Source organism: Bos grunniens, chromosome 8, assembly GCF_055505025.1.
Source record: "Bos grunniens cultivar Pamir isolate PY7600 chromosome 8, Bosgru_T2T1.0, whole genome shotgun sequence".
Taxonomy (NCBI): domain Eukaryota; kingdom Metazoa; phylum Chordata; class Mammalia; order Artiodactyla; family Bovidae; genus Bos; species Bos grunniens.
In genome coordinates this window covers 68,098,296-68,110,530 of record NC_141172.1, presented here as the reverse complement: position 1 = coordinate 68,110,530, position 12,235 = coordinate 68,098,296, and the positions used below count along the sequence as shown (strand labels likewise).

General features: G+C 57.7%; 1 protein-coding gene across 4 annotated transcripts; it reads left to right on the top strand.

Moving 5' to 3' along the window:
* Window positions 1–2,173: 2,173 nt before the first annotated feature.
* Window positions 2,174–5,992, top strand: REEP4 (receptor accessory protein 4). Of its 4 annotated transcripts, none has more exons than XM_086416151.1 (9): window positions 2,174–2,466; window positions 2,913–3,188; window positions 3,294–3,366; window positions 3,746–3,822; window positions 3,911–4,031; window positions 4,449–4,562; window positions 4,965–5,100; window positions 5,253–5,407; window positions 5,504–5,992. In XM_086416151.1, the coding sequence occupies exons 1-9, from the start codon at window positions 2,435–2,437 to the stop codon at window positions 5,567–5,569; spliced, it is 1,050 nt and encodes a 349-aa protein (XP_086272277.1). In that variant the 5' UTR covers window positions 2,174–2,434; the 3' UTR covers window positions 5,570–5,992. The 4 variants fall into 4 exon arrangements, with proteins under 4 accessions (XP_086272277.1, XP_086272279.1, XP_086272280.1 ...); XM_086416153.1 differs by having other exon boundaries at window positions 4,936–5,100; XM_086416154.1 differs by lacking the exon at window positions 2,913–3,188.
* The last annotated feature ends 6,243 nt before the right edge of the window (window positions 5,993–12,235 follow it).

Below are 12,235 nucleotides of genomic sequence, written 5' to 3'. Positions count from 1 at the left end.
CTAGGTGGGAGCTCCAAACAATGTGAGCAGGTGGGGGCGGAGAGAAGGAGGCATCAGGGCCTTGGGGGTAGTTTCTCCTGTGGGCCAGTTTCACTGCAAGCTCTCCTACTCAACAGTACCAATAAAACTGATGATTATAATTATGACTGTATAATCACTGAGTGTTTATTTATTCCCAAGAAGCCTCCTTTCCCTGGCCTCCATCATTAGCTACTCCATCCTTCTGATAGATGGTGAGGGTTGACTATGGCTGTAACAAAAAGTAGTAACTGCCCAAGCTTCCTGCCCCCACAGCTCTGGGCAGCTCCTCTGTCACCCTCACTTTAGCTCTGTGAGGCAGTGAAGAGGCCGTGCTGGGTCGGGGGTGGGTGACGTGCTCCCCATGTCCAGGAGGAGGAATGGGGCACCTAGCAGAAGAGGTACCAAGAATGTAACCCCACCAGCAACGCTGTAGAAGCAGCAAAGATTGCCTTTTGTTTTTTCAAAAATAATTTTTATTGAAATAGATATATGGCTTCCCTGGTGGCTCAGATGGTAAAGAATCTGCTGGCAATGAGGGAGACCTGGGTTCAATCCCTCGATCAAGAAGATCCCCTGGAGAAGAGAATGGCTACCCACTCCAGTATTCTTTCCTGAATTCCATGGAAAGAGGAGTCTGGTGGCTACAGTCCATGGGGTCACAAAGAGGGGGATATGACTGAGTGACTACCACTTATATATATATATATATGTATATATCACTCAGTCAAGTGACATATATACTAATATATATGTTACAATGTTGCAAATTTTCTCTTTTAGCCTCCCACCTTCTTCCAGATACAACCTTCCTCCTAGAGGAGCTTTCCCATTACCTGTCCCTTCTTAGAGCTGCCCTCAAAAGAAGGCTGAGCCAAACATTTGTTTATAGTCCACCTGCAAACACCATCAGGTGCCCTTGAGCAAGTTACTTTCCACCATTGAGCCTACTTCCTAAATGGTAAAAAGGGGTCTTGTAAAGTTCAAGCCTTGAGCTCAAAAATGCACTACAAAGTGGCGATTCTTGATACTAAAGCTCTCAGGGATATCTGTGCTCTTGACTCACAAAAATAGGTGGCATTTCAAACTTTGGGGGAAGATGGACTGAGGACTTCACCCAGAATCTCTCAAATCTGCCTGCCCAGGGACGTGGGAGAAGTCAACTCCTGCAGCCCACCCTTCAGGATGAGTTGGGATGGAGGTGATGAGTCCCTCAGATTCCCTCTCCTCCGAGTCCTCTCCGCTTTCTGTCTAGGTCACCTCAGCATCTTTGAAGCGCTTACCCATCTCCTGGCCTAGTGCTTTTAAGAGCCAGATTTGCTGGCGCTCAGCCAAACCTCCTTTAGTTCTCGACGGAGCCTCTAACCCGGGACCTCCACCCATCTCACTCCCATTCCCATCTTACAGAGGGCGGGAAAACGAGGTAAAAGACGGGAGCCAATAAAGATCCCCGGAAAGTCAAGTCTCCGAATTTCCTTCGTTTCTTCCTCCCCCGGCCCCACCTTTTTGTTTCCGCTTCCCACCTCCACATTTCCCATTTCGAGGGCTACTCCAACCTATGGTGGAGAAGGCAATGGCACCCCACTCCAGTACTCTTGCCTGGAAAATCCCATGGACGGAGGAGCCTGGTGGGCTGCAGTCCAGGGGGTCGCTAAGAGTCGGACACGACTGAGCGACTTCACTTTCACTTTTCACTTTCATGCATTGGAGAAGGAAATGGCAACCCACTCCAGTGTTCTTGCCTGGAGAATCCCAGGGACGGGGGACCCTGGTGGGCTGCCGTCTATGGGGTCGCACAGAGTTGGACACGACTGAAGTGATTTAGCAGCCAACCTACGGGCCCCAGCCGCGAGACGGCTGAGCATCGCCACTTTAAGGGGCAGGCCTCTCGCCTCCCTGACCTCGCCCCGCCCCCTCCGGAGCCTCTCTGCGCCTGCGCCCCGCGCCGGAGACCTGGGGTTGGGCAGCGCCCAGTTCCGTGCAACTTTCAAGTGAGTTGCAAACTCCGCCCCGAAGCCGGTGCCGGTGGCCCGGCGCACTGAGATCCCGGGGACCCGCACGAGCGCAGGTTGAGACCAGCCACCCCTGGCCCGGGACCTGCAGCGCCCCTGGCAAGGGCCGAACGCTTCGTTCTCCGGAGCAGGAAGTGCGGGTCAGAGCTGTAACTGTCAGAGCGGCTCGGCGGGGCGGAAGAGCGCGCTGGCGGGTACCGGCTCCCGAGTCGGTCCTGCCTGCCCCGGCCCGCTCATCTCCCCTTTCCTCAGGCTTTCCGCACCGCGGAGTTAGTGAGCGGCGGGCTTCGCCTCCACAAAGGGGCAAGCCTAGCGCCCCTGTGGTTCCTACACCTCCACCGTGGCGTGAGCGTCCCTCTGGGCGTCTTCCTGGAGGGATCTCCCTTCCTTCCCAAGGCTGCAGAATGGTGTCGTGGATGATCTGTCGCCTGGTGGTGTGAGTATGGGCGTTCTAATACTCCCTCTGTCCCTGGGTTTCAACCTGCCCCTGGGGCGGAAACTGGGAATGTCAGGTGGAAAGGGGGCTTTCTGAGCTCCCTTACACCTTTCCCCTCCTTCCAACATTCACTGCAAGGGTTAACGGATTTGTGGACCTGCACAAGGCATGCGGGGGGCGGGGGGGGGGTGCGGGGCGGAGCGCGTGCTGGTACCCCCACCCTCAAGCCTACTTGGCTGACGGCCAGGCGAAACCCCTTGCAGTCAGACAGGCATTGCAGGCAGGTGCGTGGGAGAGAGAGGACCACAGGCCGGCCAGCAGCCCCTTGGCAGACACAAGATGTGGCACGTTGTGGGCGCTTCCCAACTGAGTAGTCATTCACGTGACTCACCACCCTGGCCTCAGCCTCCCCACTCAATCCTACTTGTCACCTTTGGGTACTCCAGCACCTGGCTGAAATATCTCTGTCTGCCACCTGGCACTGCCGGATCTGATGGCCCTGCGCCTGATGACACGTCCAGGGGAGGAATCAGCCTGGTGTTCTCACAGCTCCGAAGCCTGCTTCCCACCCACCTTGTGCTCTCCCTGCATCATGCACCCATGGGCCACTTTTGCAGGCCTGAGCAGGCTTGGGGTGTTTGTAAACAGCAGGGTAGGGAGGTGGCCTCCAGGGCACTGACTCAGGCACAGGTTGTGCAAGCCAAGCGGGAAGAACAGGGCAGGTACTGCTGCCTTGAACCTGGGTGGGGGGGGAGGCAGCCACCTGGCAGGGGTGTGGGGAATGGTGCCCCTCACACTTCTCCTCTGTTTTGGGGGCTGCTCTTCAGGCTGGTGTTTGGGATGCTGTACCCAGCTTATGCTTCCTACAAGGCTGTGAAGACCAAGAACATTCGTGAATATGTGAGTGTGGGGATGGGCAGGAGGGCTCAGCTCATGTGAGGGGTGTGGTAGGATTCGGCGAGGTATGTGGGGTCCAAGCTGGGCTCCCTCTTTTTCAGGGGTATAATCTGGTGGTATATCCTGAAGCAGCATGGGCGTGGGTGGAGGGTGGGCTGTTGAGGTTCTTTGTAAGATCTTGTGGGTGAAGCTGATTGAGGGTGGGTACAGGAATGAGTGGCAGTTTCTCAGAGGCAATTCTGTAAGGCCAGCCAAGTGCCAGGGGAATGCAGTGGGAAGGGCTTTCTGGAATCTATGGACTGGGTCAGCCCAGGACAGGGGAGTTGGTATTGCCGGTTCAGCTTCTGGCTTCTGACCTCTCCCCCCACCCCACCCTATCCAGGTCCGATGGATGATGTACTGGATCGTCTTTGCACTCTTCATGGCGGTGGAGACCTTCACAGACATCTTTATTTCCTGGTACGGGCACCAGTTCTGTGGGCTGCGGGGAGGGGCTGGCTCTCCCTGGCCTGGCTCCCTGGTGGACCTTGCCCCTCTGCTCTCACAGGTTCCCTTTCTACTACGAGATCAAGATGGCGTTTGTGCTGTGGCTGCTTTCGCCCTACACCAGGGGGGCCAGCATGCTTTACCGAAAGTTTGTCCACCCATCCTTGTCTCGCCATGAGAAGGTACCCCAGGGGGAGGCAGGGTGGGCAGTGTAGGGGTGGGTGCAAGGGGAGGAGCCCTGGATTTGGGGCTTGAGACGCTGGGGAACATCTGGGCTCTAATCCCAGTCCTGCTGCTGTTGAACTGTGGGACCTTGACAGAGCCTTGCCTTCTTCCTCTTCTGGGCTAATCAAATGGGTACACAGGTGAATGATCTTTGGAGGGTGTAAAACACCATCTGGAAGCTGGTTTGGGGATGGTGTGGGGAGCCTGGAGCGTGGCGGATCATTGAGGTGGAAGAATGGGTGAGTGGGTGGGGAGCCCTTTGCTCTGTGGATGGGGTAGACCAGGAGCCGTGACTCCCAGTGGTTTCTCCGGGTCCGTACAGGAGTGACCCGGGCGGTCCGCTTGAGCTTTCCTCCCCAACATATCATCTGCAGGAAATCGACACCTACATCGTGCAAGCCAAGGAGCGCAGCTACGAGACAGTGCTCAGCTTTGGGAAGCGGGGCCTCAACATTGCCGCCTCTGCTGCTGTGCAGGCTGCTACCAAGGTGCCCTGGGCCCTAGCCTTCCAACAGCCCTACCCCCATCCCCAGGGCCCTTTGGGCAGGTCCAGCTCTCAGTCAGGGAGCCAAGGGATAGCAGCTGTCCATTCCAGGGAGCCAGAGTGAGAGGTGACAGGTTGGGGTGTTGGCGGGAGCATGGAGCTGAAATTCAGACTTTCTCGCTCTAACATTGACTGTAGCCGCGGCTCCTTGTCTCTGGGCCCAACCTTGCTGTTGGCGCCCCGGCACAGGACTAGAAGGGTTGCCACGTTGCCTTTGGGCCTGTGCCCCAGGGATTGCTCTCAGGTCAGCCTTTATTTCCCTGGGCAGCTCCCCTGCCTGAGGCCCCTTCTGCCCGAAGCCCTGCCCCCTCCATCAGGTGGTGCAGCGGCTCCTGCTCCCTTGCAGAGTCAGGGTGCACTGGCCGGGAAGCTGCGGAGCTTCTCCATGCAGGACCTGCGTACCATCCCCGATGGCCCTGCCCCCACCTACCAGGATCCCCTCTACCTGGAGGACCAGGTACCCCACCACAGGCCACCTATCGGTGAGTGGGCAGAGGGACCCGAAACAGTGCCCCCCAGAGAGAGGAATGGCTTCCTGCCCTGGGGCCGGAGGAAAGCCTGGCTCAGCCTGCCCCCAGCCCTCAGACTGTGTCAATGCCTAGCTTTGCCTCCTGGCTCCTTCTCCTCCACACAGGGTACCGGGCAGGGGGCTTGCGAGACAGTGACACTGATAATGAGTGTTGGTCCGACACGGAAGTGGTCCCCCAGCCACCAGCCCGGCCCCGAGAGAAGCCGCTGGGCCGCAGCCAGAGCCTGCGTGTGATCAAAAGGAAGCCTCTGGCCCGGGAGGTCGGTGGTGAGGCAGGCACGAGGGAGGGGGGGCTGTCCTTACCGCCGCCGCAGCCCCGACTGTTCACAATGTGCCTGCCTTCTCTCCCCCAACAGGGCACCTCACGCTCCCTGAAGGTTCGGACAAGAAAAAAGACCGCACCCTCAGACATGGACAGCTAGGGTCTGTGGAGCCAGGCCGGGTCTTACCTCCTGCCCTGCGGGGCGCTGGGGCCCTTCCTAGGGACCTCTGGCTGTACCAGCAGCCCTCCTGGCCCTCCTGGCTCTTGCTGACGGTTCCTGGCCACATGCAGGGCCGCACCCACGATGTACCAAAGCAGGCTGGGCTTACGGTTCTATTTATTGCCTTCCTCGTCCCTCTACCTTCCCAGATGTGGGACCAGAGCCCTCCCCAGACCCCTGGAAAATGAAACCCAAAGGTCACCCAGCTGTGTTACTTCCTTCCTGTCCTTTAAAGTACTTGACAGCCTTTTCCAAGGCCTGTGTGTGTGGGGGGTTGGGGAGGTTGCTGATTGTACGGTTTGTGTTGGTGAATGAGGCTGGGTTTGTGGAAGTTTTGATAAATAAATTCATAAAAGTGCTCCATCTCTTCTGGTTTGTAGTCCTTGTCCTCACAGCACATGTTATTAAACAGCCCGCCACAGGCCAGTCAGGGCCTAGGACCAGTGCTGAAAGGCCTGAGACCACAGGGCCAGATGGCCATTGACAGATAGTTGTGGTGTGGAAAATACTGTCACGGAAAGCTCCTGGGGACCTCAGAGATAGGAGAGTTGGGGGACAGCCCTGGAAGGGGACAGTCTAACAAAGCAGTCAGGAGGAGGTGGAAGCAGGCCTTCGCGGGAAGTAGAAAACAGTGGGAGTGAAGGTGTGGACTTCAGGTAGCACGATAATCTCACAGGGGATTAGCTTGAGCTATGCGCAGATTAGGCCTGGGGAGGCCGATTTCCTCCAAGGGCCTGCCAGGCCTCTGGGCACCTCCAGGGGTGTCTGGGTCTGCAAACCTTCAGGCTGACGGACGGAACATTGCACCTCTATGGAGTGGCCACGAGAGGGCAGCAGTTGCCAGAATCTGGTTTGCCCTCAGCTTCCAGGTCAAGGAGGGCGGGGCTTGGAGGCTGAGCGGAGCCTTGCCCCTGCAGGGGCCTGGCCGCTGGCTGGCTGGAGGGATGATACCAGAACCCTGGCCCTGCCTCCAAAGGCCCTCCCTGCTGCTTGTGGTCATTGGTCCTCAGCCTGCCCCATCCTCGAATCTCTTCCGAGACCCAGGCTGTCTGCTGGCTCCACTTCATCCTTTAATCCCTGGGGCAGCCAGTGCCCAGCCCTGCCCTCTCTTGCCCTGGTCTTATTGTAGTGTTCTAGGGCTTCTCCCTTCTCCCACCCATATGCCTGCTGTCCTTTCCCACCTTTGATTAAGTCGAGAGATGGGGGAGAGTGTCAGGTGGGAAGAGGGGATATGGGGTAGTCACCCAGAGTGACCTGAGGAGTGTGGATTAACTCTTGGTGTGGGGATTATCCGGGTTTATTCGGGAGAGGTACTTAATCTGCTGGGTGGTTTAGCTCCTCACAGATTGGTGTTCAGTGATTTCCTATCTTGGTGTTCCCTTGCATCATGGGGTTGCCTTATCTCTTCATTTATTCATTCAAAAAATCTTTATTGAGCATCTGCCAGGTACCAGGCATGTGTCAAGAAACTTGGGGTGCAAAGTCTACTGATAGCTAGCATCTAGACCATGGCTGCCCCAGCAGGGGCTGCTCTGAGCCCCCAACGTGTATTAATTTATTCCTCACAGCAACCTTTACAAAGCACTTACTATTATTATAATCTCCATTTCACAAAAGGGAAAACAGAGACTGAGAGGGCAAGTTATTTGCCTGAGGTCACACAGCTAGTAAGTGGCAGAACTGGGCTTGAAAACCAGGTAGTCTGACTCCAGAGTCAGGATTCTTAACCACTGTGCAGAACTAGAGTAAATGAGAAAGTTTCTTGCCAGGGAGAAAAGGAGAAGGAAACTAGCAGAGATGAAACATTGATTGTGTCCTGGACCTTGTACATTTTAAAGAGGTGATTTCCTCAAATCTTCCTGACAAGACTGTCAGGTGGGAGTTATAGCCATTTTACAGATGGAAAGATGAGACTTGGAAAAATAAAGCAATTTTCCACGATTGTGCTGCCCCTGGGTCAGAGCACTGTCTCCTGAGGCAAGTCTGCCCAGAGGTTGCTTTGGTAGGGGTGGAATGGCAGGATCCACAGCCCTGTACTGAAAGAACAAAACAGAGGAGCATGTGATAAATTGTCAAAATGAAGTAAAAACTCAAAAGCAGGGAGCAGCTGCAGAAGGCTGACAGTGTGTGCCAGTAAGGGAGCTTTCCTGGGAGCTGCGGGGCTTCGCCTGCCCTCGTTCCTCGGATGGTAACTTACAGTGAGTGGCAGGGTCACTAGGGCCCCGGGGCTGAATTAGAGATGGTCCCTGATGGCCACCTTAGCCCCAGTCTTCCCATTAGCCTGGCTGCCCCCGCTGCTCCTATTTCTGTCTCTGGAAGCATCTCTTTCATTCCAGCATCAGCCTCTAGGCCTTTGCTCCGCTGTACGAATCTCCTGTGCTTCCTATGGTCTTCCTTCCAGGCTGTCACAGCGTTTCTTCATGATCAGATGTCACCTAAAAGCCTTCCTTGACTCTAGCCCCTTGTGAAGCTCCTGATCTCTGGCCAGTTTACCCTGTTCTGGGCTGTGCTTGCATGCTCATCGCCCGCTCTGCTTCCTGCCGCACTAGATGCCAATAGCTTCTTGTTCCCCACCTTATCAATCTGGACTCATGACTCCAGGCTCTTTTCCTGTCCCCCTCTACACGCTCCCCCCAGCCCCCTGTGCTCTGTCCTATTCCTATGTACCCTTTGAACTTTACTCAAAAATCACCTCCTCCAGGAAGCCCTCCGTGAGTCTTCCCCATGCCCCCTTGGGGTTGATTGCTCATCCAGACCACACCTCCCACACTGCACTGTGGCTTCATAATGAACAGATCTACATCTTACTTTTGTATCCTGTCCCAGAGCAAATAGTGGTTAGAGCAGGTGACATATCGTGGTTCATGGTGAAGTACTTGTTCTCTCATTTCTGAGCTCAGCATCGCCCCCTCTGTGACATTCCCCTGACTTTCCCAGCCTGGGACCAGAAACACCTTAATAGTCTGTTAACATGCCTGACCCCAGTCTTCACCCACAGCACCCAACATAGGGCCTGACACCTAAGAGTCTTCAGCAAATGTTTGCTGGTAAAAGAACACGCATCAAGGGAGCAGAAGCTCCTCGATGCCGGGGATGACCTTGTATGTTCATTTTTGTATCATGAATCTCCTGGGTGCCCATCACAGAGCCTTGAAAATGCCTGAGTCTCTGTAATACATGTTTGGTGAATGTCTGCTGTAGTTGTATGGGTTCCAAGACCTCCTGGGGCCAGAGGGGAAGGGGCAAGGAGAAACCCAAGTTCTGGACCAGCACATGGGATACAGATACTGCAGCACTGAGTGCAGACTGGGCTTCCCTCTGGGAATCACGGAGACACCTGCCTGGCACCCTCTCCCTCTGCATGGGGTTCCTGGCCCAACCCGCCACCTCTCTGGCCTGGCCCCTAGGGGAAGGTTGGGCTGTGCCCTGGCCTGCCCACACCCCTATCCCCATTACCCACCAGCGTGCCCACTGCCTCCCCAGGCAGAATCAGAGCTGGCCAGAGTTCCAACTGGCCTGGAGCACAGATGCGCCAGGTTCCGCTGCTGCGGGCATGGGTACAGAGATAAAGAGCCTAGGCCAGTCCCCTTGGAAGCATACACCTCTGCTTGGCCCAGGTACCAGATCTATTTGGTTTGAGCTCACTCCGGCCTCCCCATCCACCTTGCCTGCTTCTGAGGGATGCCCCTCAATGCTTCCAAGTTCCCGAGTGCAGGTGGTCCTTCATTCTCAGGTCTTCCTACTCCCTCCTCCCTACAGCAACCCCCTCCCGCCCCCACAGTCCCTTGGACCTTTCCAGCAGCTCCTTTCTCTCCCTGCCTCTTTGGCCCCTCTGGATCCTGGTCCCCCTTCCCCACCTCTGGCCTCCAGGTGCCCTGGCCTCACTGTTGCATTTTTCAGTGCTACTCTGGGCGGCGGCAGCGTGGTTAGCCTCTTGTTTCAACACAGCCCGGGCCCAGGCTGAGTTGGGGAGTCCTGGCTGACACGGCCCCACCCTTGAGAGGGTTGAGGAGACAACTCTCAGGCACTCATCCCTTGTCCCCATCCCCCCCTACCGCCCAGTATCAGGGATGCCCCGTAGCTGGGTAGGGGCAGAAGCCTGGGCAAGAGGATGATGCCCTGCTGGGGAAATCCCAGGGTGGGGGCCCAGAGCTGGGTTGCTAGGCAGAAGGTCCTGAGTGAGTCTGGGGCAGCATGAGGTGGCTTTCTCTACGGGGTGGCTAGACTGCAGGGGAGGGAAGGTTGCGGGGGAGGGGCACTGGGGAGGTAGAAGAGGAAATAGGTAGAGATGTGGGTGGGTGGGTGGGTCAGAGGGGAGGGGGCATCAGCCGCAGAGCTTCCTCCTGGCTCCCAAAGCATCTCCACACTTCCCTTCCTCTGCCCCTCCCCCAGCGTCCTGGGAGAAATCTCCCCGGTATTCCCCCTCCCCCCTACCCCCGCCCCAGGCGTTGCCACAAGGGTGGGGGGTTGGGGGGGGGAGGCCGGCCTCAGCTGTCTGAAGGATGGAGGGGCTGGGGAAGCAGGGCTAGGTGCCCAGACGGCCGCGTGTGTGGGAGGGGATGTCCTGAGATGCCCTCCACCCGGCAGTCCCCGCTCTGACGTGGGTGCCCCCCCTCTCCCCGCCTGGATTAGTGGCAGCTTGGCCTGACTCTCCGGGGCTCCTTCCCCCGCCCCCGCCTGCTGCCCTCCCCTGGGCAGGGGGCTGCTCCGCCCGAGGGGCACTTGTGCTTGCCCAGGTAAGGGGCTCTGGGGACAGCGTGAGGTCAGCTGGCTTGTGAGTGCTGCTGCGCGTGTCAGCGGGAACGTGTGTCTCAGTGTGTGTGTGTGTGTGTGTGTGTGTGTAAGTGCTCTCCAGGGGTCGGCGCGGGGCAGGAGCGGCCTGCGCGTGGGGGGGAGGGTGTTGGTCAGCTCGCCTTTGTCCACGGAGCCAGAGCCGGCATTGTGTCCCCACGTTGCGTGGTTTTCCCTCTGTGTTTGTGTCTTTGTGTGTCTCCTCAGACCTGCTGTCCTCAGGCTCAGAACAGCCGGCTACAAGGGCTCTGGGCCTGTGGCATGGGCTATGGAGCAGGATGGAAAATTGGTGAGGGTGGAAAGGGGCTCCTTCTCCCCACCCCACTACCCCCCCACGACCCCCTGGGCATTTTTAGGAGCCTTTCCTGAGAGTCCTGGTCTAGTCCAGTGACCTGAGAGACTGGCAAATGGGGTGGGATGGGTGTCTGTTCCACTCCCCTGGGACAGTCCCCATCCCCTTGGGGCATGATAGTGACCAGCCCTCGGGGGCCCCCGACAGCCCAGACTCCCACCCTGGCCTGCGCAGCCTCTTCTAGGCCTCAAGCCGCAGGAATCTCCCCCTGGACTCTTCCACAAGCTTCGGCTGCCAGAGGACACAAATGGGGGACCACGGGCACACCCCGGCCCCCATCCGCATCCCGGAACCAGCCTAGGAACAGGAGGATGGGGCTTGGGGGCCTCGGAACTGCAATCTGGGTTAGACCCTCCGTGATCAGTTCCCCGGGCACACTCAGGTCCAGGCCACCCCTCAGGGGAGCCAGGGGAGGAAGGGAGTGTTAACAACTCAGTCATGTAAACAACCCCTACCAGCCTGCCCTGCTACAAAGCCAGCCTCTGGGGGGAGGCAAAAGTCCGGAGAATCTATGCCAACATGACCTAAGTCGTGCAGGTGCTGACCCCTTCAAGCCTCCTTTCCTCAGGACCCCTCCTCTTCTCAGCTGGTCCAAGGATCCCTGCCTCCCCTCTGGCCTCTCAAGGAAGGCTCCCTTCAGGCCTTTCATGGCGCCCTTCTTCAGGAATGGTGCGGTGACCCGGGACAAGGCTGGCCACATCCGTGAACTCATCCCTTTGATGGAACGGGGGTGGGTGGGGTGGCACTGCCCATGTCCCAGGCTGGGTAAAGGCAGGGCAAGGATGGCTTCCACAAGGAGGCAGGGGAGTTGTGCGGGGTGGGTGGTGGGTGCCCCAGGGGAAGGGAAGCGCCCGTTGGGCGTGTGGGTTTCTGTGTGTGTCTGAATCTGTCTGTGTGTGTTTGAATCTGTCTGTTTGTGTCTGTGCTCTGGAACCACCCCCGCAGAGGAGCTGGGATGCTTCCTCGGGTGGAGGGTGCCTTGCGTTCCCATTTCCTCTCCTTCTCTCTGCTCCCTCCCAGGAGCCACTCCCATGGGCTCCTCTCCAGTGCTGGGCCTGGAGACACTGACATCCCAGGCCAGGGGCCGACCCCTAGAACACAGGGTGGGAGGGCATCTGGTCCCACTTCTTCTTTGGGTAATTGGTGAAACCGGGACCCTTAAACCAAGAACAGAATAGAGTCTAGACCCTTCTAGCACGGCTAGTGCAGGACACCGCCTTGGAAGGGGGCTTGGGTCTGGAACGGTGGACAGCAGCTTGGCCAGATGAGGACCAGGCTGGGCAGAGTGGGGCCAGCGAGTGTGCCCGTGTGCCAGAGCTGGAGACGACCAGGAGCCAGTGGTCCAGCAGGCACGGGGTGGCTGGCGTGGGTCAGAGCGCCCATCACTGACCCGTGAGAACTCGACTGCCCCTGCCAGCTCTGGCACTGACCCCTCCCAGTCGCCCTGCCCTGACACCCCTGGG

Bases quoted from the DNA above. Each gene is read 5' to 3' on its own strand.
- REEP4 (XM_086416151.1), top strand. From the start codon at position 2,435: ATGGTGTCGTGGATGATCTGTCGCCTGGTGGT. The intron at 2,467-2,912 runs GTGAGTATGGGC...TGGGTACTCCAG, and splicing joins ATGATCTGTCGCCTGGTGGT to CACCTGGCTGAAATATCTCT. The intron at 3,823-3,910 runs GTACGGGCACCA...CTGCTCTCACAG, and splicing joins ACAGACATCTTTATTTCCTG to GTTCCCTTTCTACTACGAGA.